Raw genomic sequence first — 23,553 nt, forward strand, 5'->3', positions numbered from 1 at the left:
CCCTTCTCTGATTTTAGGCCTACTATTAACCAAAGTATAGTTACTCAGTGGCAGAATAGTTGGAATCTAATGACAGGAAATAATCTCCATACTATTCAAACGGGAGTCTGGTGGAGTTCAGAGAAGAGAGAGCTCCAAAGATGATCTAAGATCAGCTAATAAAATACAAAATATGATAATGGATGATTGGTGACTCACCACACGTCACATAGCCAATACAATAGGCCTCTCTCGTGAGAATTTATGTCGTTTTGAAGCAGACCCAACTGATTGTATTGTGCGATTTGTAACCATCTGACGTCGCATCCTCCGGAAAAGGAAGTCTGTTCCATCAGATGGGAAGCTTATGACTGCGGTTTTCTAATGTTCCAAAGGAGTCCTACTGGCGAACTGCCCCCCAAAAAGGTCAGGCTATTAATGGCCAATATTATGCAAGTCTGTTCAGATACCTGCGGGGAAAAGTCACAACATGGGCGTTGTTCCACCATGACAAAGCACCCGTGCATCAGGCTATTGTCGCCGTGACTACAATGCATTACCGAAGCTTTGAACTCCTCCGTATTCAGCAGATTTGGCACCGTGTGATTTTCACCTCTTACCAAACTTGAAAAAAGAACTGTCTTACAAGCATTATGCTAATGGTGATATGTGCAAGTAGCCGATTGATTAAACACAATGTAGCAATAGCTAGTCACAAAAATTACCGAGACCGACTTATGGTATCATAAACTCGTCATCTCATGTCATACATAAGTGATTTTATTTGGCATATATGTGTTTCGCAGATGTATCAAAACTAAAAGTTATGGTTTGACAAACACAGCCAGTCGCTGGAGATTCGATACGCCGTATTCTAATTGGGGCCCGAGCGCTTGAGATATTTTTGGGACCTTTCTAATGATTTATGGTTTAATTCTATTTTCGTTTGTTTCAATGAGAAAATTACCGAACGTGTCCTTAAAAGTTGTATAAACGTAATCATTTGTGTGCAAACGATACACCTTCGTTTCATCCTCGAACCAGCCAAGGTTAAGATCTTTGCGTCAAAATGCTCGTCAAAAATATCCGATAATGTTTCGATATCGAACGAATGTAGTTCTGATGGGTTATCGGCAGCCATTGTTATATGCATCGATATATGTAGCCTATGTATAGATCGATGTATTCATACACACAGTTTTTGTGTGAAAGGTTCAATTTAGAGATGTCAATTGGAAAATTTGACCACTCAGAATCAAGAAGTTTTGTTGAAGGACACCAATACGAAAACATGGTTATCGCTATTCACCGCCACGGGGCACATTAACACGTGTAACTCTGGTGTCCATACGCCAATGTGAAATCCTTCTAGAGGTGCACGAGTCGTCATACAGCTTGCCCTGGAATGACATGAGTTGGTCACGAATGTTCCTATATTTTCGCTGCCATTAATTAAGGCTAAAGGGGTCTTTGTAGTATGAGGCCATACATAAATCTATGTAGAACTCAGTATACAGAAATCTACCCTACCACGCAGTGCTAACAAGTCCAACCCCGGTTGTGAAACCGATTTAGCTAGAATTAACATTGTCCCCTTTCTGAATAGGAGGGCGATCTGAGAAAGATTGTACATATCAATTGGCCTACAAGGTCGATCATAACAACAATAAGCTGCAACAACCCGAGCGACAATAAACTACAAACACAGAAATTGAACAAGTCGAAATTGCTGATTAACACTGAAAACAGCAAAGCTTATTTAAATACATGCCAATTGCCCAAAAATTGGAAAGTATGCTTATTGAATCTTGTGTATGCTCCATATGCGCGTCGTAAACTTGCGCCAAGCTCATAACTGCGATATGAGAGACGGGGCCTAGCGTATTGCTGTGAGGCAGCGCGTGACACCTTCGTCACACTCTCGGTAACATCGCTGACACCAGTGTGGGCGCGACCATCACATCTTGAAATTTGCTCTCCAACCCCAAATGTAGTAACGTTTTTATACATTTGTTAATGTCTTTGGGAATGTCATCATAGTGAATTTTAAAAACGTTTGAATTTACCTATCTTTTTTTTTTGTCAGATTGGTTCACAGGAACTGGATATTGGTAAGTAAATAAAAATAATTACCCCTATACATAAGTAGAGAACTTATATATTTTTACGTATATATATATATATATATATATGTTTATTTACTGACCAATAACGAGTTCCTGTGGATTGGTTCGAGATTGCAGACAAACTGAAAATAATTAACAAACTTCCCGCTTACATTCTTACTGTACCAATTACATGATGATTGCAATGAAATAGAAAATCAAATTGAAAAAGAAAACCACAAATTTGGCGTCAGACAGCCATCACTTGTTTGTAAATATATTTTACATAACGCTCAGTCAGTCACGAGTTCAAGTCCAAGAATGGATGTGGTCACCTAGATAACAGTGGGGAGCTTTGACTCGCGATAGAGAGCTCCCGCGAATAGGATATCGCTGTGAGGAGCTTGGCTCTGCCCAAGCTCCTCACAGCGATAGGGAGGTAAGAAAAGTATCACGCGATGGGAAGGAGCCTGTCTTTGCGTTTCCGGGTTTCAGTTTCTGCATCTGCTTATTTATATCATTGCGATAGATACAAAACGTCAACTGAGTGCGGTGAAAGTTCTTTTGGATGGAAAATGGAATGAACTACTTGTGGTTCCAGCATCAGCCGAACATGCAGGGTGAGGCGGTGACATAATTCTCATTCATTAACACTGATATTTCACTAACAGTGATAAAACCTTGAGGGTCGTCTGCCTTGTTCTTGCGCGTGAACGCTTGTATAACGAGGATAAATCAGTTATCAGAGTCACATAGTCTAAATGTGGTATATATAAGGATACACGGTAGAGATAATACGCCTGTGTGTTACCACGGACGTATATACATTCTATATACGTCTTTGGTGTTACCCATAAAGCATTGCACCCTATTGTCAGATCATATGATTATGATCAGTGTCATAACAAACCTGGGATTTATCCAGGAATCCGAACTAAGTGCCATTGGCAGGCAATTTTGGAGAATAAAAAGTCACTTTGCTGAAAATGGTCAGTGAAATACAAGTCACCAATACAAAGACATAACAGTAATATTTAACATGAATTGTGAAATTTGAAATTCCCATTTGGGAATATTTACTGACATTTGTGAAAGACTTGGGGCCGACTATCAGCCTCAGAGCTGGCCTAGATAAATGCCTGCAAACTTCATGGCCTTTGTCACATCACTGTCAGTCCGACACTTGTCAACATGGTTAACATTATAAGAGTATTATGGTATATAGTGTGATGGAGAATGTGGTAATTGTTTCCTCCACCTAAATTGTCTGATGAAAGGTCTAGACGAGTCACATTTCTTGTCAACTTTAGAAACTGAACATATTTTGTCAGAATAGTGATTAGAAAGTAAAGACCATCTGTAGTAAACTGCTACAATGAGATTAGATACATCCCAAATAGTGGCAGCCCTCAGTCTAGCCGAGAGCCATGATGGAGTTCAACAGTCGTGAGGCAGTGTCTGTCTTGATTGTCACAATCCCCCTCAAGGCTCCTGTTTACCCATGGCCTACATAGCACCTTTTTGGGGTAGGGACATTCTCAGATATTTCTGACACACTGACAGTGGTATGTTATGTCAACAGGTGGAGACGGTTTATACAGTCGTATGAGCAGCAACCAGATTTTCCGCGAATCTGTTGACCCTGAGCTGGACCATAAGACAAGGAGAGGTATGAATTTACAAAAAGTAGTAGTGTTAGACTTAAAAAAATAAACGAATTGGTTCTCAGGCAAAGGCTTCTGAAAATTTAGTGCGGGCAGGCGGGTTTTTTTTATATTCATACTAGTATGTAGCCAAAAAAAGGTTGTGTACAATGTACCTCGGAAAGGGCCTTCCTACACAAATGTATTCCTTGATGAGTATAATACTTGAATACAGTATTTGACTACGGCTGAGCTTGGATTATTTATGGATTTTTTAAATATTTTATTTTTAAAATAAAAATGAAACATGCTGCGAATGTTATGATGATGCGGGCAGTGCCTGAGAACCAAGACTATTATTTATTTTAGCCTAATCCATATCTATATTTGGCTGTTGATAACCGTCATTGAAATTAGGCAGGAACGTAAAGGGTTGCCTGTCATTACCTTGGTGCTTAGAGTTGAACATTTTGTGTGTCCCTAGATTTAAGTACTCATTACAGGTACGTATACAGACACGACAGAAGTAAACCTTATGTGGAGGCACATGGTCACAAATCAGGTGAAGTTAGGCTTAAAAAAATAAAAGAATTGGTTTTCAGGCAATGACTTTTGGAAATATAGTGCGTGCGGGCGGGCGATGTTTTGTGTGTTTTTTTGCTTGTTCAAACTTGTATGTAACCAAATAAACAGTTGTGTACCATCTTCATGGGAGAGGGTCTCCTTACATAAACAAGCGTACAAACTCTTATTGCCGCCATGACCATAACACGAGATGCGCAGTAAAACAGTGTGCATGTAAAGGGAAGTAACTGCATGTTATATGGGATCGCATTGTTTTAAAGTATTGGGTTTTTTATTTTAAAAAATTAAAATGGAAATAAAAATGTGCAGCAGACTCTTTGGTGATGCGGGCGGTGCCTGAGAACAAAGACTATTATTTTTTTCAGCCTTAAGCATCGTCGGTCATGCCGAGTCGTTGGCTCCTTGGCTTGACTCCTGAGAGTTTCTGTCGTTATATGGTTGAAATAATGCTGATGCAACGTTAAATTTGAACTCACTCACTCACCCTGAGAGTTCCAAGGGCCTTCAGTCCTGCCCTACACTCAGGCACTTGAAGCACATGTGGGTTTCCTTGGGCAAGTGACTTTGTTCGAAATATGTCTCTGTTCTCCCAGGTACCTGGTAGGATGGGATGGTAATGGGACTGTAAGCCTTCTAGCACCTCGGCTCACTTGCATCTTGGGTTGTAATTATGTATACTCCCCAGGGAGCTGAGAATGAAAATCAAGTCCACAATGGTCCATTGACTGGGGTAAAAATGTGGCTCTCAGATCATGCTTAGTTTGTGGATTTGGCACATTATAAATATACACATTAGTACTACTAGTAGTGTTAGTGGTAGTAGTAATTGGAAGTATCGTTATTATTATGGACCCAATCATGCATATTGTGTTTTATCAGTTTCAGACAAATTTTCAGAGAATATAAACACAGTTGCTAATGAACCATCGCTGGCTTTCTTCCGTATCCAGGAGCATGTGAGGAAGACATTGCCACAGCTGGTGGAACAGAAAGTAAGTCTTTTTAGAGAATTTTTATGTCATTATCAGTGTTTGAGATTAAAAACGAAAGTCAAGGATACTTGTCAAACTACTAATGTTGCAAGATGGGTTTTGGAGATCCCTAGCTTAAAATACAATTTAGTTTCTAACACAGATTACTGTTGGGTTTTGGCAGATGGTGTGTGCAGATATTTGTGTGAGTGAGTAAATTGGGTTTTATTCCACTTTCAACTTTATTCCGACAATTGTTGTCACACATTGTGTCTATGTGGGGATTCTGATCTGACTCTGATCTCAGATATTGTGCTCGCTCACGTTAGCACCATCATATCTCCTGGCAGCAACTGTCTACAATGTAAACACAGGATAACATACATTCCCCAGGGTTATCGTGTTATGTGTCTCAGTTTTGAGTAATGGTATCACTTCTTTTCTAAATTCATTGTAGAATGTCAGTTTAGGTGCATCTTCCCAAGGCAAGGGTGTTAACTGACTACAAAAGTCCTGTTTCCACTCTTGCCGAACTACACTGCAATTTCTTGGCTTGATTGGTCCTATTGACCAATCAGATTCCAGATATCACTTGCATTTGCTTCAAACAAAATGGCGGCACCCACTCAAGATGATCTGATCGATTATCAAGATCTATATTGTAATAAAACGGGTCTTTCCTCCCGAATTGCATCAAATCATTTAAGATCCTTGATTAAAGACATGAAAAGAATTGGATAACATCTGTCGACACCACATTGGCAGTACATATGCTAAGCAAATCCTGCAGTCGACGATTCTGCACATTGAAATCTGTGGGTCGTGGGTTTCCCTACAATGACTGAAACATGTGTCATTGTATATAATTCTAATTGATGTTGTCAGTCTCTGGTTTCTGGGCAGCAGGCCTTCATAATACAAACTGATCTCAGCCATTCTTCTATCAGAAGTCTAAGATTCTTGTTTAGTGGAGGGGCACAGGAAGGCCAGTCATCTGAGGCACTGCATTCTGCAGTGTTATATCCCTTTGACATGCCAGGATTTTAAAGTCAAGAGAGCAAATCCGAAATCTCCTTTATTTGTTTTCTTGCTTTATCAGCACCATTCCTGTGTTCATGGGTTTCATCAAGGTTGTAAAAGTCCAAGATTTTCATCACTTAAGGCTTTCGTCCCGCATGATGCTGACACTGTGATAATGTTCAAACCCAACTCACTCACTCACTTGCATCAGCATTCTTAGTGTATGGCTAACAACAGCAACAGCAAATCTTCACAGGCAATGATATATTCCACCACTTCAAATTTGTGGTCTGTTTTCAATTATAACATGGAAATAACTTTAAAAGTTGTAATGTTTTAAATGAAATGAGGACTGGAATATTTTTATGGGAATGTTGTGTCTGTTATCAACTAGTCTATAGTCTAGGCACTGTCTTCAACCGTCAATGTACTTATCACCTTACACGGTACTTGTATTTTCAGCATGAAGTGCAGAGCATACAACAGCAGGTTCAAGGGGCATGTTTCGATACAGAATATGCCACAAAGTGAGTCTTTTCATTTGGTTGTTTAAATAGTGAGACTAGTATAGACACCCCAAGACGGTATAGCATAGAAAATCCATTAACAGGGTTTTACACGACACAGAAATATGCATCCAGTACGCACAAAAGTCTAGAATGGACGCAGGAAAAATATACAGTCAAGTCTCGTTAATCCGACACTTGTTAATCTGACAATCAGCTTTATCCGACACAAATGGTGGGAATCGATTTAATCAGTGCTATTTAGACCCGTTAATCCGACAGTCTCGCACTCCGACTCTGACGCACCTAATTTGCAAGGAATTGCTGAAATCACTCATTAATCAGTCCCGTTAATCCGACACAGTGATCAGCGTACTCCGTGGTCATATGCCCGCGAGTACACAGCCCGTGTTTTGATGAGAGATGAGTCGGTGAGTAGCTGCATATTTCAACGGCTGCAGAGATAAACTTGCTTAACAATAAACAATTACTGCTTTAAATAAACAAAGAAGGATTGATCACATGCCCAGATTACCTCAATTTCATTAAAATCGAGTACAAGTTACCGCTGAGGACATCCCATTACAAGTCATGTCAGAACCACCTTCCGCTAACTTTTACCGACCAATGAAATTACCAACAGGAAGTCGACATAAGCCATTAAGAAAGCAGCTTTCTTAAACATTGCGGCACTAGTTTCAAATTGGCGACTTCCATTCGTTACATCCATTCGTTACATCCATTCGTTACATCCATTCGTTACATTCATTCGTTAGTCAAACCAAAATGTAACTCCATAATACCAGCCTAGTTCGGCAAGGCTGGAAACTGGACTTTTATAGTCAGTTAACTCTCTTGCCTCGGGAAGATGAACTTCACTGGACCCTGGTATCCCCCACCATGCATCTTCCCTAGGCAAGAGAGTTAACTGACTTTAAAAGTCCAGTTTCCACCCTTGCCGAACTTGGCTGGAATTCCTGGGCTCGATCGTAGCGCCACCAGTGGTTATTACGAGTTATGTCCTTTCTAAGCCTCTCCTATGGACCAATCAGATTCCATCACTTGCATTTGTTTCAAACAAAACATTGGCACCCAGTCAAGACGATCTGATCGATAATCAAGATCTATGTTGTGATAGAACGGGTCTTACAGCGCGAAGTGCATCAAAACCCGCGAGCACCTTTATTAAAAACATGAAAATGTTTGGACGATATCTGTTGACGAGTTGGCGGTGCACATGCTTTGCAAATCCTGCAAGCGACCGCAATCTGCGCACCAGTTTACGAACCGGATTTCGATTTCGTTGCGCGATTTTGAATGGACTATGCATAGACTCGTTAGTCCAGCCAAATTCTAACTCCATAATACCTGCCTAGTTCGGCAAGGCTGGAAACTGGACTTTTATAGTCAGTTAACTCTCTTGCCCCCGGGAGACCCGAACCCTGGTGTCCCCCACCATGATATTGCTTGAATATTGCAAAACATGGCGTAAAACCCAGTGCACTCACTCACTCCTAAAGGACCCTTGAAAATAATTATTGGGGGTCCCCTGGACCCCTAGTTTTGTAAGTCAAGGTAAAACCCTGCATAAGCATATTTAGAATGGTAAAGTCGTTATTAAGCAGTAATAATTTGTATTATTTAATTACCTGATATGAATTTATATCATCTGAGCATTCCGCACAACCAAATACCCCACCTCACATCCTTTCATTGTCCTCAAGTACCAACAGATGAAGAATGTCCCTGTGTGTTCCCCTCTTGCTGTAGTTGGTGAAATTTACCATATACATTGTCCTACCAGACGTTTATGCTGTATGGAAATCACATCTGTTGACAGCTGATGACGACATATGACTTTAACTTGTTAAACAGCTCAAGAAAAAATATGAATACAAAATAGAATTCCTCCTGCCTCACATTTTGGAAAGTTTTAGATTAATATCTAATAATAAATGTTTTGTAGGCATCACAGCTATTAGCATGATTAGGATATGCTGATTGTAAGCAAAATGGGTGGTCTCCCTTGTAGTATTATAAATGCAGTATATCAGTTTCAGCAGTGATTTATCTCTGATTTCAAACTATGTGCCCTTGACCATTGTTGACCATGTTCACCAGTTTGGGAAGAAATAGTTATTTTGGACAAAAGTGATTTTTTTGGGTGAAAATTCTTATTTTCCTAAGTTTAGAGGTATTTATACTCTGTATTCAATGCAACAATGTAAACCTTTTCATTGAAGGCTGTTGTTCTTATTGATCAGTGAAATAAGCGGCACTATAGACTTGGTCATAGTAATAAAACATAGAATTGGAATTCTTTAATTCCAATTTAGGAATTTTTACTGACATTTGCTGCAGATTTGGGGCCAAATGTTGGCCCCTAAGTCGCTCTAGATCCCCGTTCAAATCTTTGATATCAAAATCTTTCTACCCTGAGTTTTAACTTCTTACCAAGTGATTTGTTATGTATGATCTTTCTATCCTTTCTTCTCAGCGCTGTGAAGACAATGTACCAAAGTGAATTCCACTTCCAGAACATCCAGGAACTGCTGAAGAATGCCATGTTCATGAAACAACAGATAGGATATGAAGAAAGTAGAAGGTACTGTGTCAGTCCTCACACCTGATATTGTAGACCTAAATATCACATGTTTTAGGTTTATGGAAATATTGGCACCACTTTATTTTTTTGTGCTCATTCTATTCTCTATACAAGGTAAGAAATCCTTTGGTATTATTTTGTTTGACAGCCTTCTTGGGCCTTTACTAATTATACCCCGACTTTTTTCAAAACATACTTTATTTTAATATCACAATTCAAGCCATCACTATACATAATTCAAACATAACGATGCTTGATTGTTTGATCTAAGTGAAATAGAAGACATTTTTTGATAGAATATAGTTGAAAAGTTGGTCATTTTGAAATCCAAGGTGGTCACCAAATTGTCCAATGAAAAACATGAATTTCTACAACCAGAGAGTTGAATGAGCAGAAGAGTGAAAAAGCCAACAAAAGTACAAAATGTCCATTACTATAAGTAGTGACAACCATCACCACTAATCGTTCATGTGTTCTAATTGCTAGATTCTTTACATCTATAGGTCTTCAGCAACCCATGCTTGCCGTAAAAGGCGACTCTGCTTGTCATAAGATTCAACTAACAGGATCGGGTGGTCAGGCTTGCTAAATTGGTTGATGCATGTCATCGAAGTCCAGTTGCGTGGATCAATGCTCATGATGTCAATCACTGGATTGTCTGGTCCAGACTCGATTTTTTACAGACCTCTGTCATATGGCTGGAATATCGCTGAGTGGGACGTTAAACTACAAACAACAACAACAACATCTGCATATGATGAACAATTGAACTGTACAGAATATATTATCATGATTCGGCTGAAAAAAAGTAGTCTTGGTTTTCAGGCACCGCATTATGACAAAGTCCACCACACATTTCCTTTTTATTTCCATTTTTTTTAAATTAAAAAAGCCTAAAATATACTTGGTTTCAAACACACAACCCAGGCAGTGAAATGCTGCAATACCAAAAAACAACCCAAGTCAGTATAGTGTGCAGTTACTTCCCTTTACGTGCTCACTGCTTTACTGCGCATCTCGTGTTGTGGTCATGGCTGCAATATAGGAATTTGTGTGCTTGTTTTGCCGTTTGCAAATTTAGTCAATGAAAACATAAAATTTACGATAAAAAATTTACGATGATTTACAAATTCAATGGTATTTGTGTACTGTATGACGGATAATGTTTCATAACCAGAGATTAAGATTGTGTGTATTTGTTTCGTAAAATAAGACTGAAAAAGAAATCAGCTGCTCATTTTCTACCTGATCTGTGGGTGATTTAGTTTAAAAAATACTTAATATCATAACCAATATCAGAAATTTCAGTACAGTAATAGGAAGACTGAAGACATTGTATCTCTGATATATATGTACCTGCAAGAACAACAAAAGTAATAATATAACAAACTTGGAAACTTAATAATTAATGGCTCTGATATGTGATTAGCAATGGACAATTGGAGGCCAACACTTAAGAGTTAATTAGCACTGATAGGTGTTAGTGATGGAGAACTGGAAGCCAGGACTGTTAAGTTTCCACCTTTGTTGTCTTATAATTTTTGTTGTTCTTACAGGTACATACATATGTTTTCTGCTTCATAGCATCAATTCACCTGATGAAGGAGTAAATATATCCTCCGAAACGTTGTGTCCCTCATAAGTTGACATCAATAAATTCTCTTCCCTAATGTATGGGGGACATGGGTGGCCCAGTCGTCTAAGGCGCTGCGATTCGCTGTGCAGAAACCTATGATTGTTGGTTTGAATCCCGGTTCGCCCCGATTATGTTTCTAGGTTTGTCAGCACCATACCAGTGCTCGTGGGTTTCACCGAACTGGTTAATGTCTGAGACCTGCATCACTTCGGGCTTTCCTCCCACATTAAGTTGACACGCCGTGATATGACTGGAATACTGTTAAAAGCGGCGTTTAACCTAATCCACTTACTCACTCCCTAATGTATGGACAAGTCTCTTCAAACATACCACCTTCGTATCTGTAGCTTAGTGATTGATCCAATCGGCGACAGAGGCACTGATCAACCACAACACTTTTTATAATCTCTTTTTCAAATACATATACGCTCACAAGAGATGTTTTATGTCTGCTTCCTAAGGTTCATGGAAAGTATGTTTGACACATAAAATGGCACTATTTAAGTGCAATAATCTTGGGCACGACGTTAAACCCCATTTCACCTCACCTCACCTCATTCCACACCACTTGCTCAGTCACTTGATGATGTTAATAATTTGCTAAGCCAGGAATATTGATAAATAGTCTTTTATCTTATACTCAAACCTTCACACCATGCCTGCTGAAGATATTGGCTTTAGCATTGTTTAGCCACTAGTCCATAGCCCAAGTCTTGTCAACATTCCTTCAGCCCAGTAAGGGTGTGTGGTATTATCAGTATTTTGGTAAATTGAGGTTAATTCTTTCCATGATACGTATCACAATATCACTTTTTCATGCTCGATCGATTTCAAATAACGATTTTTGTCATGTGTTTCATGTTATATACTTGTCAAATGCCTCCGCTGCCCCGGAACATGAATCCGGGGTCCCAAGATGGCTGCGTATTTATTGACTGAGTATTTATTGACTAAGTATTTATTGACTGAGTAAACATCATGTTGTATCAACATCATGTTTTGTTCCATTTATGAACTTCAGTTCATACCTTAATGTATCAGATTGCTTCTGAATTCAAACTTTGTTATACAATATATTGTGATATGTATCCCTTTACGGCCTCGTGCATTGCAAAATATTGTGATACATTTCAAACCTCCAATACCCATCCCTACTAAGAACAGCTAACTATATACAAAAATGATACAAAAAGACAAATTCAAGCTGGTAGGTACAAAGGTTTGGACATGCTGTGAATAACATGAATATAGCCAGGACATCTGTATTTCAAGGAGGCATATGTTTAGAACCCGGGTACCCACAGGACTACCCAGACCTGTGGTTAGTCACATGATAAATTGTTTAATGGCAAAATTATCTGGAACTCCATTGTTACACAACAAGTTATTGATGTTCGCATTTCTTTCTCACTATCCACACATTCCTTCTGACTTTATATGTTTGAATAAGGATAAAACTTCAGTCAACTTCAGTGTATGCATGACCAGATCATTTTATACCAGTTTCAAAATACATTTTGCCAGGGCTATGGTCATACTATTCCCAATCCGACGTTTGGACCTATCTCTTGAGATCTACAGCGGGTACCCGGGTAGCGTCGGGTAGTAGGGGGATGGGTACCCAGGTATTAGATTTGGACTAGTCCCAGCCCTAATGTACTGCTATGGTGATAACACTATTGAAATAGTGATTTTATCTGGTAGTATTCATTTTAACACAGGTAACCCATCAAATAACCGTAAACATGATAACGCTCCGGTTAACACACAGGTCACACATAACCAGTGATCTAAGGCCCCGTGATTCACTGTGAAGAATGGTATCCCTTAGTTTCTTCAGGATGATCTAATCAAGGGTTTGAATCCAAGATTTGTGCTTATTATGATCCTTGGTTTGTTAGCAACGTACCAGTGTTGATGGGTTCCACCAAAGATGTAATATGTAGGACACAGGATACAGCTGGTGATTGTCAGCACATGGTCAACAATACATTGTACACTGAGGAGAATAGGTCAGTGTTAGCATCAGTATACCATTACAGGAAGCAGGAATCTTCCAACCCCAGCATGTACAACCACAGCGGGGCGGCACCAGGTGGGGCAGCGCCCAACATGTCCGAGAGCACTCTAAGTAGCGATAGCTCTCTCGCCCACAGTGGACATGGACAGACCTCAGAGTAAGTGGTGGACAGGGTATGGTAGGCACTAGGGCAGATATGTTGTATTCACTTAGTGGCTGGACAGAGTATCAGACAGTAGGGCAGATATATCGTATTCACTTAGTGGCTGGACAGGCTATGTTAAACAGTAGGGCAGATATATTGTATTCACTTAGTGGCTGGACAGAGTATCAGACAGTAGGGCAGATGTATTGTATTCACTTAGTGGCTGGACAGGCTATGTTAAACAGTAGGGCAGATATATTGTATTCACTTAGTGGCTGGACAGAGTATCAGACAGTAGGGCAGATATATTGTATTCACTTAGTGGCTGGACAGGCTATGTCAGACAGTGGGGCAGATATGTTGTATTCAGTTAGTGGCTGGACAGAGAATCAGATAGTAGGGCATATATATTTTATACACTTAGTGGTTGGACAGGCTATGTCAGACAGTAGGGCAGAGATGTTATATTCTGTAAGGCAGGGCAGGCTATGTCAGACAATAGGGCATCTATATTTTATTCACTCATTGGGTGGACAGACTACATCAGACAGTAGGGCATATATATTGTATTCACTTAGTGGCTGGACAGGCTATGTCAGACAGTAGGGCATATATATTGTATTCACTTAGTGGCTGGACAGGCTATGTTAGACAGTAGGGCAGATATGTTGTTTTCAATTACTGGCTGGACAGGCTATGCCAGACAGTAGGGCATATATATTGTATTCACTTAGTGGCTGGACAGGCTATGTCAGACAGTAGGGCAGATATATTGTATTCACTTAGTGGCTGGACAGAGCATCAGATAGTAGGGCTTATATATCGTGGGACAGGCTTTATCAGACAGTAGGGCAGATACATATCATATTCAATTTGTGGTGGGACAGGCTATGTCAGACAGTAGGGCATATATATATTGTATTTAGGGATTTTGATTTAGATATCTACATGAATGTTTGTGTTATTTCAGAATGTTTAGTTTCATAGAAACATGAATGCTTAATTTTCCTTGATTTGTGCAAAATATATAATTTACATCCTGAATATCCACTAAGTTATGACGACTTGATATTCTTCCCTGGTTTTAGTTTTGTTTTCGATCAAACCTGATAAATCCTGAGGAAACCTACTTGAATTCTGAGCCCATCAACTTCTGTATAAGGCAAGACTTCTTTTATTTGGTTCATGGATATTGTGTGACCCTAAAGTGGAAAAACATTATCTGTAAAGCAAAATTTTGCATTCACTTGGTTAAACTGCAAAACAAGAGTACACAGTTGGCCAAGTGATGAACATGATGAAGCCATGTTTAACTGCTGCCCAAATGGCAACAATTTCAGATCATTTTTTAGAAGTAGTTCAGCAAATGTTAGGCAGAAAACACACACAAAATCTTAAATGTCTTTTATAATTTATTTCTGCCCACTGAGCAACCAGAATTCATTCAATTATCCTTAAACCAAGATATAGAAAAGGTCTAGTCATACTGTATTTGCTGTATTAAGCGCCCTGCTTCAATAAGTGCACCCGACCAACTATTTACCAATCTTCATAAGTAATTAGGGGTAACTATTGGTCTAGAAATCACTGTTGCAATAACTATTGATATTGAAAGAAACTATTGCGATAAATATTGATAGTTTTCAGTGTATCATTTTAGATGGATTTTAGAGTTGAATTAAACCTTGGAACTGAAGTTTCCTTTGAATGTGATAACCATAACAACAAATAAAAAGTAAAGTTTGAGATATGACTGATTTTGGTTTTTTTACCCTAATAATTTAAGGGGAAAAAACCTTCCACATTACCATGTGAAAATTCCAACCACCCTTAATAAAAAGAAAAACAAATTTGAACAGCATCGCATGTATTGTATTGATATGGTAAATACAATCGAAACTATCGATATTCCTACCTGAAATCGATACTATTGATTAGAAATTGATTTAACGATCGATTTATTGACTTTAAGTGCTTACAAATAGCAATATATCAAGATTTCGATTTATCGTGACACCCCTATAAGTAATCTTCATAAGCACCCATTACAGAGTCTGAAAGTTCATGTGACAGTCCATTTTTTCTTCCATTAATTCACAGAAAATACAGCTGTGTAGAAGGGGCAGCATATTATTTAAGAAAACATTAAGTTTTGTCTTTCTTTCCACAGCAAAATTTTTACTGCAGACATGTTATCTCCAGAAATAGCATGTCAAGAAATCTGTTTTGAGATATGCCATGTACATAATACAATCCTGTACTTATCATGAGCAGTGTGTCTATGTTTTCATATTTATGATCAATTTCATTACCGCTGTCATATTATTCAACAGTTTATTCAACATAGAGATTTTCATTTTTGGTAAAATAATATTGGAACCAATGGGCAGATAACCATGATGACACCAACTGACTGTTATTTACAGGAACACCATCTTCCCAAGGCAAGGGCGTTAACTGACTATAAAAGTCCAGTTTCCACCCTTGCCGAACTAGGCTGGAATTTCTAGGCTCAATCGTAGCGCCACCAGTGGCTATTACGAGTTATGTCCCTTCTATGTTCCTCCTATTGACCAATCAGATTCCATCTCTCATATAACATTTGCATTGGCTTCAAACAAAATGGCGGTGCCCAGTCAAGACAATCTACTCGATGATCAATATCTATATTGTAATAAAACGGGTCTTATCCCGCGAAGTGCATCAAATCACGTGAGCACCTTGATTAAAAGCATGAAAGAATTGGCAAAATATGTCGACTCCCAGTTGGCGGCACACATGCTTTGCAAATCCTGCAGTCGACTGAAATCTGCACGTTAAAATCCATGTTGTTTATGAACCGCTCGTTACGCAATTTTGATTGGACTATGCATAGACTCGTTAGTCGTTATGTAACTCCATAATTGCAGCCTATTTCGGCAAGAGGGAAACTGCACTTTTATAGTCAGTTAACTCCCTTGCCTTGGGAAGGAACACTGACCAGATTAAAATCTTTGGGGCTTGAAACGAACCTTTGTTGTCAGAATGAATACTTTATTTGCCAAAGTACATAAACTGAGTCAGGGTTCTCTAAATTGTCAAACAGTGGCTTTGGAGGTGATACAATTATGCAGTCACACATTGGGCTTTTTCACATGGTGGCCCGTTAAACTATTCGATGCATGATAAAACTACCCAAATAAAAAACGAAGGATGTATTTGTTTTTGATAAACACTTCAGTTAACACGTCAGTTTTATTTGTGGTAAGATAATTGTTGCAGATTAATTTAGTTTGATCTTTGCACTTAACAATCATCGAAGTAATGATGTTGGGTACAATAGTGCATGGAAGCATAGGTCAAACATGTGTTAATGTGATTGCTATTTTCAGGTTATCAACCACCTATATAACAAGAAAATCATAACAATATTGTATACAGCGTTTAAAATGGTAATGTGAGATACTATTAAGATGGTCATTAACCTTGTCTTGTAAGCTATTATTGCAAAAGCTTTTGTTTTATCAACATTTGAAGGCAGTTGGTTCTCTCCCACTCGATCTCTGACATTGTCACATGTGGTTTTAAGATGTGCCCTCCTTAGTCATTTTCTAAGCACCAGGGTGATTGATACAGCAAATACAGGAGTCTTATTTGTACATTCATTATTTAGTTTTAAAAATCACTAAAACAGAGGGAAATCTTCTAAATAAACTACCTAATACCAAAACAGAAACTAGAATAGCACATTTGCATTACCATATTCGACGTAATAGCGCCCCGCTCTAATACCACGGTGATATTTGCTAATATATTGGCTAGTGAACAATCCCAATTAGCACCTCTTCTGATTGATCAATGTACACAAGACTTATTTATTTGTGTATAATACACACTCATGTGTTATATGCACCCTTAATTATGGGCAATTAAAGTCTGGAAAAATATATCTGTTGTGTATAATACACACAGACTTTTCTTTTGTATCATTTCAGGTACACAAACGTAGAAATTTCTGATCTTTCAACTCTATTTTCTTTTCATCAGATTTATATTCTACTATGAGCCCCCTATTCCTAATTTTGAGAGCGCCCTGGGCGCTTATTACGCCGAATACGGTATTATGATTAATATATCATGTTTTATTAGAATAATATGTCATGTCTTCTGGTCTCCTTCCCTCTTGTGTTTAAGAAGGTTAGGTTAAAATACATTAGCGAAATGCTTTCACAACACAATGATATGTCATCGACCCATTTTGGGATCATGAAACAAATTTTGATGAAATTCTAACTTACTGCCTGCTTCTCCTGGCTGCATTGTCAGTGACCTGCTACCAGCTGTCTGTCCATGCTCACCCAACAAAAAGCCACTTGGGATCATCGCTAAAAACTGTGGCAAATAGTAAGATGAGTGTTGTCTCCCAGCAAGAGCATGCACAAATTCCTTTGTGTGTCCTTTCTATTTGAAAAAGCAGTTATAGTCATGATAGTCTGTGTTTTAGAGAATGCAAATATGGTCTGTGCGTTAGACAATGCTAATATAGTCTGTGTTAGAGAATGCAAATATTGTCTGTGTGTTAGAGAATGCGAATATTGTCTGTGTGTTAGAGAATGCAAATATTATCTGTGTGTGAAGAGAAGGCAAATATTGTCTCATCTTCCCTAGGCAAGGGAGTTGACTGACTGAAAAAGTCCAGTTTCCACCCTTGCCGAACTAGGCTGGAATTTCTGGGGTCGATCGTAGCATCACCAGTGGCTATTACGAGTTATGTCCTTTCTATGCCCCTCCTATTGACCAATCAGATTCCACCTCTTATATCACTTGCATTTGCCTCAAACAAAATGGTGGCGCCTAGTCAAGACGATCTGATCAATAATCAAAATCTATATTGTAACAAAACAGGTCTTACTTGCAAAATGCATCAAATCACGTGAGCACTTTAATTAAAAACAGGAAAATATTTGGAAAATATATGTTGAAGCCGAGTTTGCGGTATACATGCTTTTCAAATCCTGCAATTGGCCGATATCTGCACAGTAGTTTACAGATCGGATTTTGATTTCATTACGCGATTTTAATTGGATTATGCATAGACTCACTTGTTGGTCCAGCCAAAATATATCTCCATAATTCCTGCCTTGTTCGGCAAGGGTGGAAATTGGACTTTTATGGTCAGTTAACTCCCTTGCCCCGGGAAGATGATATTGTCTGTGTGTTAGAGAATTCAAATATAGTCTGTGTGTTAGATGTACATGGGTAGAGATTGTGTTTAGCAGAAAGCATGTGTATGTTTATGTGTTTGTAACACAAACCTTACTTTTCAGTCACTGCTTGCAAACAGTCTTGTGTGTCTGTGTCTTCTGTGTTATCATGTTATCTTTGTTGTGTCCTCCAGCTGACCCATACACGGTTAAGAGAAGCAAATGTTTAAAACATTTATTTTTTGTATTGTTCAACCCTGATTAACATGACTAATGAATAGACATAGTTGTGTTGCCTTGTTGTTCTATACCACTCAATTTTTTTTTTAAAAACACGTAATTATTTTCATATGACTCTAGTTAATCTGTCATGGCTGGTGGGTATTGCAACACACAACCTACCCATTGTGGGTGTTCTTTAACTTGTTTTGAGTAGTATATATGTTGTACGTACATTCTATTTAGAATTTCTTTTAGTTTTTTTTGTAGTTTTTTTTTTCCACATATACTACCATTTGCAGTCATATGCTTGTTCAGATGATGTCTGTTGTCAAAACCATAAGCCTGTGGACATTCAGGGTTAGTGTATATCATCATTGATGTATTCTTGTGACGATTGATGCTCAGGAGGTTACAGTGAGTGACTGGCTGATTGTGTGTCATAGTACCCCAGCTGCATTGATCATGTGACCCGTGAAGGTCCGGGGTAGAATATATCTTCAGCAACCCATGCTTGCCTTAAAAGGTGACTAAGCTTGTCCTAAGAGTTGACTTACGGGATCGGGTGGTCAGGCTCGCTGACTTGGTTGATGCATGTCATCAATCCCAATTGCGTGGGTCGATGCTCATGATGTCAATCACTGGATTGTCTGGTCCAGACTCGATTAATTACAGACCGCCATCATATAGCTGGAATATTGCTGAGAACGGTGTTAAACAACAAACAAACAAAAAACATTGATCCTGCAATCAGCCACTGTTTTGCCTGGCCTGGAATTGATTATCTGCAGGCTGTTGTGATATATCTGAAATATTGCTGACACCGTCATGATTCACCATGTCAACAAGTGGTTTTCAAGTACAGGGGAACCATCTTCACCAGAGGATATACATGGTTAAGCTTTAGATACTTTTTGAAAACATGTAACAAATTGTAGGTTGTTGTGAAGCGCATGATACCTTCACATGCAATGATGCACAACTGGATAACCAAAATCAAGTTACGTTTTAAGGTGCTCAGTGCCTTCACCAAACTATGATACAGATGGGCAGGGTTACCAATTTGGATTGATCAGTAATTTCACAAAAAAGTGCATCCTTGTGTCAGTATGGCTTCTTTGTCTGGCTTTCCTCCCACTTTAAGTGCACATGCTGTGATATAACTGGAATACTGTTCAAAGTGGTGTCAACATAACTCACTCACTCCCTTTGTCTGGATATGGTTTACAATAGGATGAAAACTAAGGTTTGGGCCTTCACATTTACCTAAAATGGCTAACAAGAGTTCAGGCCGTTGTCACCAGATTTGGGGTTCAGGACGTCTTCTCCAGTCACTGGAGTGGAAACTAGGTTTGGGGACCAGGCCGGGCTCTTGCACCAAACAATGGTTTGCGGGATGAAGAAAACTCCTTCTTTAGATAATGGTTTACAAGACATGGTGAATTGGGGCTGACGATGGCTTAACCACACATTGGTAATTGAGAATGGGAAACAAATTCGACCAATTTCAACAGGTGATGGTTTGCAAGACAGGAAAACAGGATAATATGCATAAAGGTAGAAAGATCGAGCGTAACAATTTTCTAGTATTTGCACCTGTGCATTTTAGTGATTCTCATAGTTGATTGGTCAACTCACCAAGGTTTGGGACTTACCTTATTCGTTCGCTCAGGACAGTTAATCCAGAATTCCTTGTCCTCATTGGGCCTTGGACACTTTCATCTGACAAATACATTTTATAAAATAGATAGTTGATAGAAAAGCCTCCATTGTTTTGTCACTCTTTACACTTAAAACACCTTTTTATGCTTTAATACAAATAGTTTTTCAACATGTTTAGATTGCATTTTGTACTTCTGTTATGCACACCACGCCTACAATGTGTGTGTGCGTGTGCGTGTGCGTGTATTATTGTAAATTTGTTGCCAAATGCATGTATCCTTTGTGTGAAGTTGGTAAGTTTGGTAGCTTTTTGCAACAACCCTGATATGACATGATAGGAATACATATGTTCAGAGTAAGGTTAAAATATTCGTCTGATAAATGTGTTTTCCTGGTAAAATGAAATGTTCTGAAGTTTAATCCTATCAAATGCAAATTTGTTGAATTAGCCTGCAGGACAAGAGTTTGGCTGACAAATTCTTATGAGAAAGTTAAGTTTTGAACATTTTCTTTTTTGATATTATACTGGTCATTGTTGGAGTGACTAAATGAGAAGTGTATGTAGAATGGATGTCTTTCTCACATATTAATATCATTTCACAACCCTGATATTCTTTTCCAGGGCTTCAATTCCTCAGGATGGAAGTCAGCCTGCTGCATCAAGTACTACATTGTCGGCAACAATCTCAAGTTCACCTACACCCTCTGACTGTACAAATGCCACTTTGCCTACATCTCTCCCTGCTTCAGCCCCACCTGTAAGAGCCCCACCAACAGATGCTGCCACAAGACCTAACCCTACTGATCCCAATTTGCCAAGTCCTGTTTCTGTTCCGGAGTCCCCTGCAGGAGTTCCTCCAGGAGTTGCTGCTGGTCCCGGAGGTGTCCAATCAGTGATGGTGAACTGTCATACCGAGGACATCGATGTAGCAACTGAGGCTGATGAGGACATTTACAGCTAGCCTCTCTGGTTCCATCACAATTAACATATTAATGATGTCAATGTAGCAACTGTGGTTGATGGGGACCTTCACAGCTAGTCTCTACTGGGTCTGTTTGAGCGGTGTAAGAATTGCATACATTGTTATCTCCCATGTTCTCATGTTGATTTCTTGTTTTGTTCAATGTGAAGTTCTTGTAAGATTTTACCTCTGAGGATTCCATGTTTGAACTGGTCCCCATTACCCAGTACTTGTCATAAGAAGCAACTAAAATGGATCCGTGATCAGCCTTGGTGACATGGTTGATTGCCTGTCATCTTATTCTGATAGCATTGGATGCTCATAATGTCAATCACTGGCTGCTCTGATCCAGACTACATTGTTTACAGGCCACTGAGATAGATAAAGCTGAAATGTTGCTGACTGTAAGGGTAAATCCAAACAAACGACTCGGTATTAATTACAGACTTGAATAGGTCCACAACACAGCATTTGTAAGAAGAGCTGGCTAAGAATGGGCGGTTACAACAGGTAACCAGAATGAGTGATTGTTGTTCATGCTACAAATGATTGGTTATATTGTATACATTCCACAGTAATATTGCTGATCATTGCTGCATAAAACAATGTTCATTCACATGATCTGTATGAAACTTTACAAGAGACTCTTTTGCTTTCCATGAGGCTCAGTGTAGGGAGTTTATCATGTAAAGTCGAACCTCAATATTATGGAATATTCTTCATGATAGAATTCCTTTATGTCAAATGAAAGTGTGTGTTAGCATGGTTAGTCCTGTTAACACTCTACAATTACACAGACATAAATCAACATTGTATAAGACTGTATACTGACGTTGGGTGTTGAGTGACATTTGTGATATATTTGAATTGTGCAATATTCAGGAGTAAGACAAGAATAAAACAAAGACTCCTTGTGAGGTTGAATCTCCAGGGTCAAGCTAGTTCAAAATTCACTCTGGTCCGCTAGCCCAAGACTATTAAATTGTGCAGAGGACAAGTAAAACTCTGATGATGGTACTACTCATGGACTAGTAGCATTTGAGGGCTATTATTCTGAACCAGTTCTCAATGCTTCCATTTTGATACAAATTGCAACTGAATAAGACATAGTAAGCATTTTGTCTTGTTCAAACACGACTAGATACAAACTTTGAGGACTAGACAAATGAGGTATACATTAGTCCTCTGGACTAGTCTTAACAACAAATTCCCAAGGCTGAATCTGTTATTACTGTGCAATATCAGTGCTTGTTATTTTAGACTTTCAGTTCTATGCTGGGGCAAGTCTGCTTCTACAGATAGTCATGATGAAAATGAATGTTTGTTGACAGAAATATTATCACATAATCCCATTTTAGTAGTGCTTATGTAACATCATATGCAAATGCCTGTTCAAGAGCATGATGTTGTAAGAAGATGAAAATGTACCTCATCTGTTTTATATAGATTTCAGAATATTAGAAGAGAAAAGGCAGAGGAAAATTCCCTTTAATTTAATGAACTAAAGTTTCCAAATATTTTCTTTTATAATGGTGTGTTGACATATGTGAATATCAAATAAACTTTAATGAACAAATAGTTTGTGTAGTATTCTTTTCTCTTTCTTTCCTCCTATTACATCCCTCATGGTGTGAATGTAAGTTCTGTTCTGTGGATATTCATGAAAAATGTGGAGACGATTGGTACTTACATCCAGATTTAAGATACACTATTGAGAATTTTAGAGACTTACAACCATGAGAGTATGGATCGGTTGAATTGCTTTAACAAGTATGAATTATTTGAGTGTGGTTTCCATAGCTGATTGTGAACAACTCAAATGGTTGCAACCAGCTAAGCTATTGGTCCATCATCTGTACATCTTTCTATCCATTAACTCTTCAGAGTTTTCACAACGCCTAAAACACCATTGGACTTATACATGTGAAGACAGTCGTGTCAAATCACTCCACTTCAAATTTCAACATGGCCATGATGGCTGCCATGGAATGCGGAGAAAGTGTTTTGGTAGTAGTTATAAATTAGACAATGCTAAAATACTTCTTAATGATGAAAATATTTACAAATATGTGATTAATTACAATGAAGATACATGCATTCAATTGTTTCCAAATAAGATGTTAAAGAGTTTTTGAAGAAATTAATTCTTTACATTCATTTTGTACGCTTTCTTATTTTCTCTCAAAATTGATTTATTTCAACTGAAACGAAACAGTATTTAAAATATTAAAACTGTTTTGATGTACGTGTTTTGACTGCATTATATTCTCTCAAAATGCACATTTGGCTCTGTGAACTGTTTATCTGTGATA

The 23,553-nt window shown here is 38.6% G+C and overlaps 1 protein-coding gene across 2 annotated transcripts; it reads left to right on the forward strand.

The window, feature by feature from the left end:
* Window positions 1–2,514: 2,514 nt before the first annotated feature.
* On the forward strand, window positions 2,515–22,817 carry LOC124145056 (BLOC-1-related complex subunit 8-like). 2 transcript variants are annotated; one of them, XM_046514724.2, is made up of 8 exons: window positions 2,515–2,704; window positions 3,667–3,753; window positions 5,192–5,304; window positions 6,766–6,830; window positions 9,307–9,414; window positions 13,093–13,227; window positions 17,521–17,598; window positions 20,902–21,036. In XM_046514724.2, coding segments are annotated over exons 1-8 (639 nt in total). In that variant the 5' UTR covers window positions 2,515–2,652; the 3' UTR covers window positions 20,903–21,036. The 2 variants fall into 2 exon arrangements, with proteins under 2 accessions (XP_046370680.1, XP_046370679.1); XM_046514723.2 differs by lacking the exons at window positions 13,093–13,227; window positions 17,521–17,598 and having other exon boundaries at window positions 2,519–2,704; window positions 20,902–22,817.
* The last annotated feature ends 736 nt before the right edge of the window (window positions 22,818–23,553 follow it).

The sequence above is a fragment of the Haliotis rufescens genome, unplaced genomic scaffold, assembly GCF_023055435.1.
Source record: "Haliotis rufescens isolate VD_foot unplaced genomic scaffold, xgHalRufe1.0.p SCAF_1, whole genome shotgun sequence".
Lineage (NCBI taxonomy): Eukaryota > Metazoa > Mollusca > Gastropoda > Lepetellida > Haliotidae > Haliotis > Haliotis rufescens.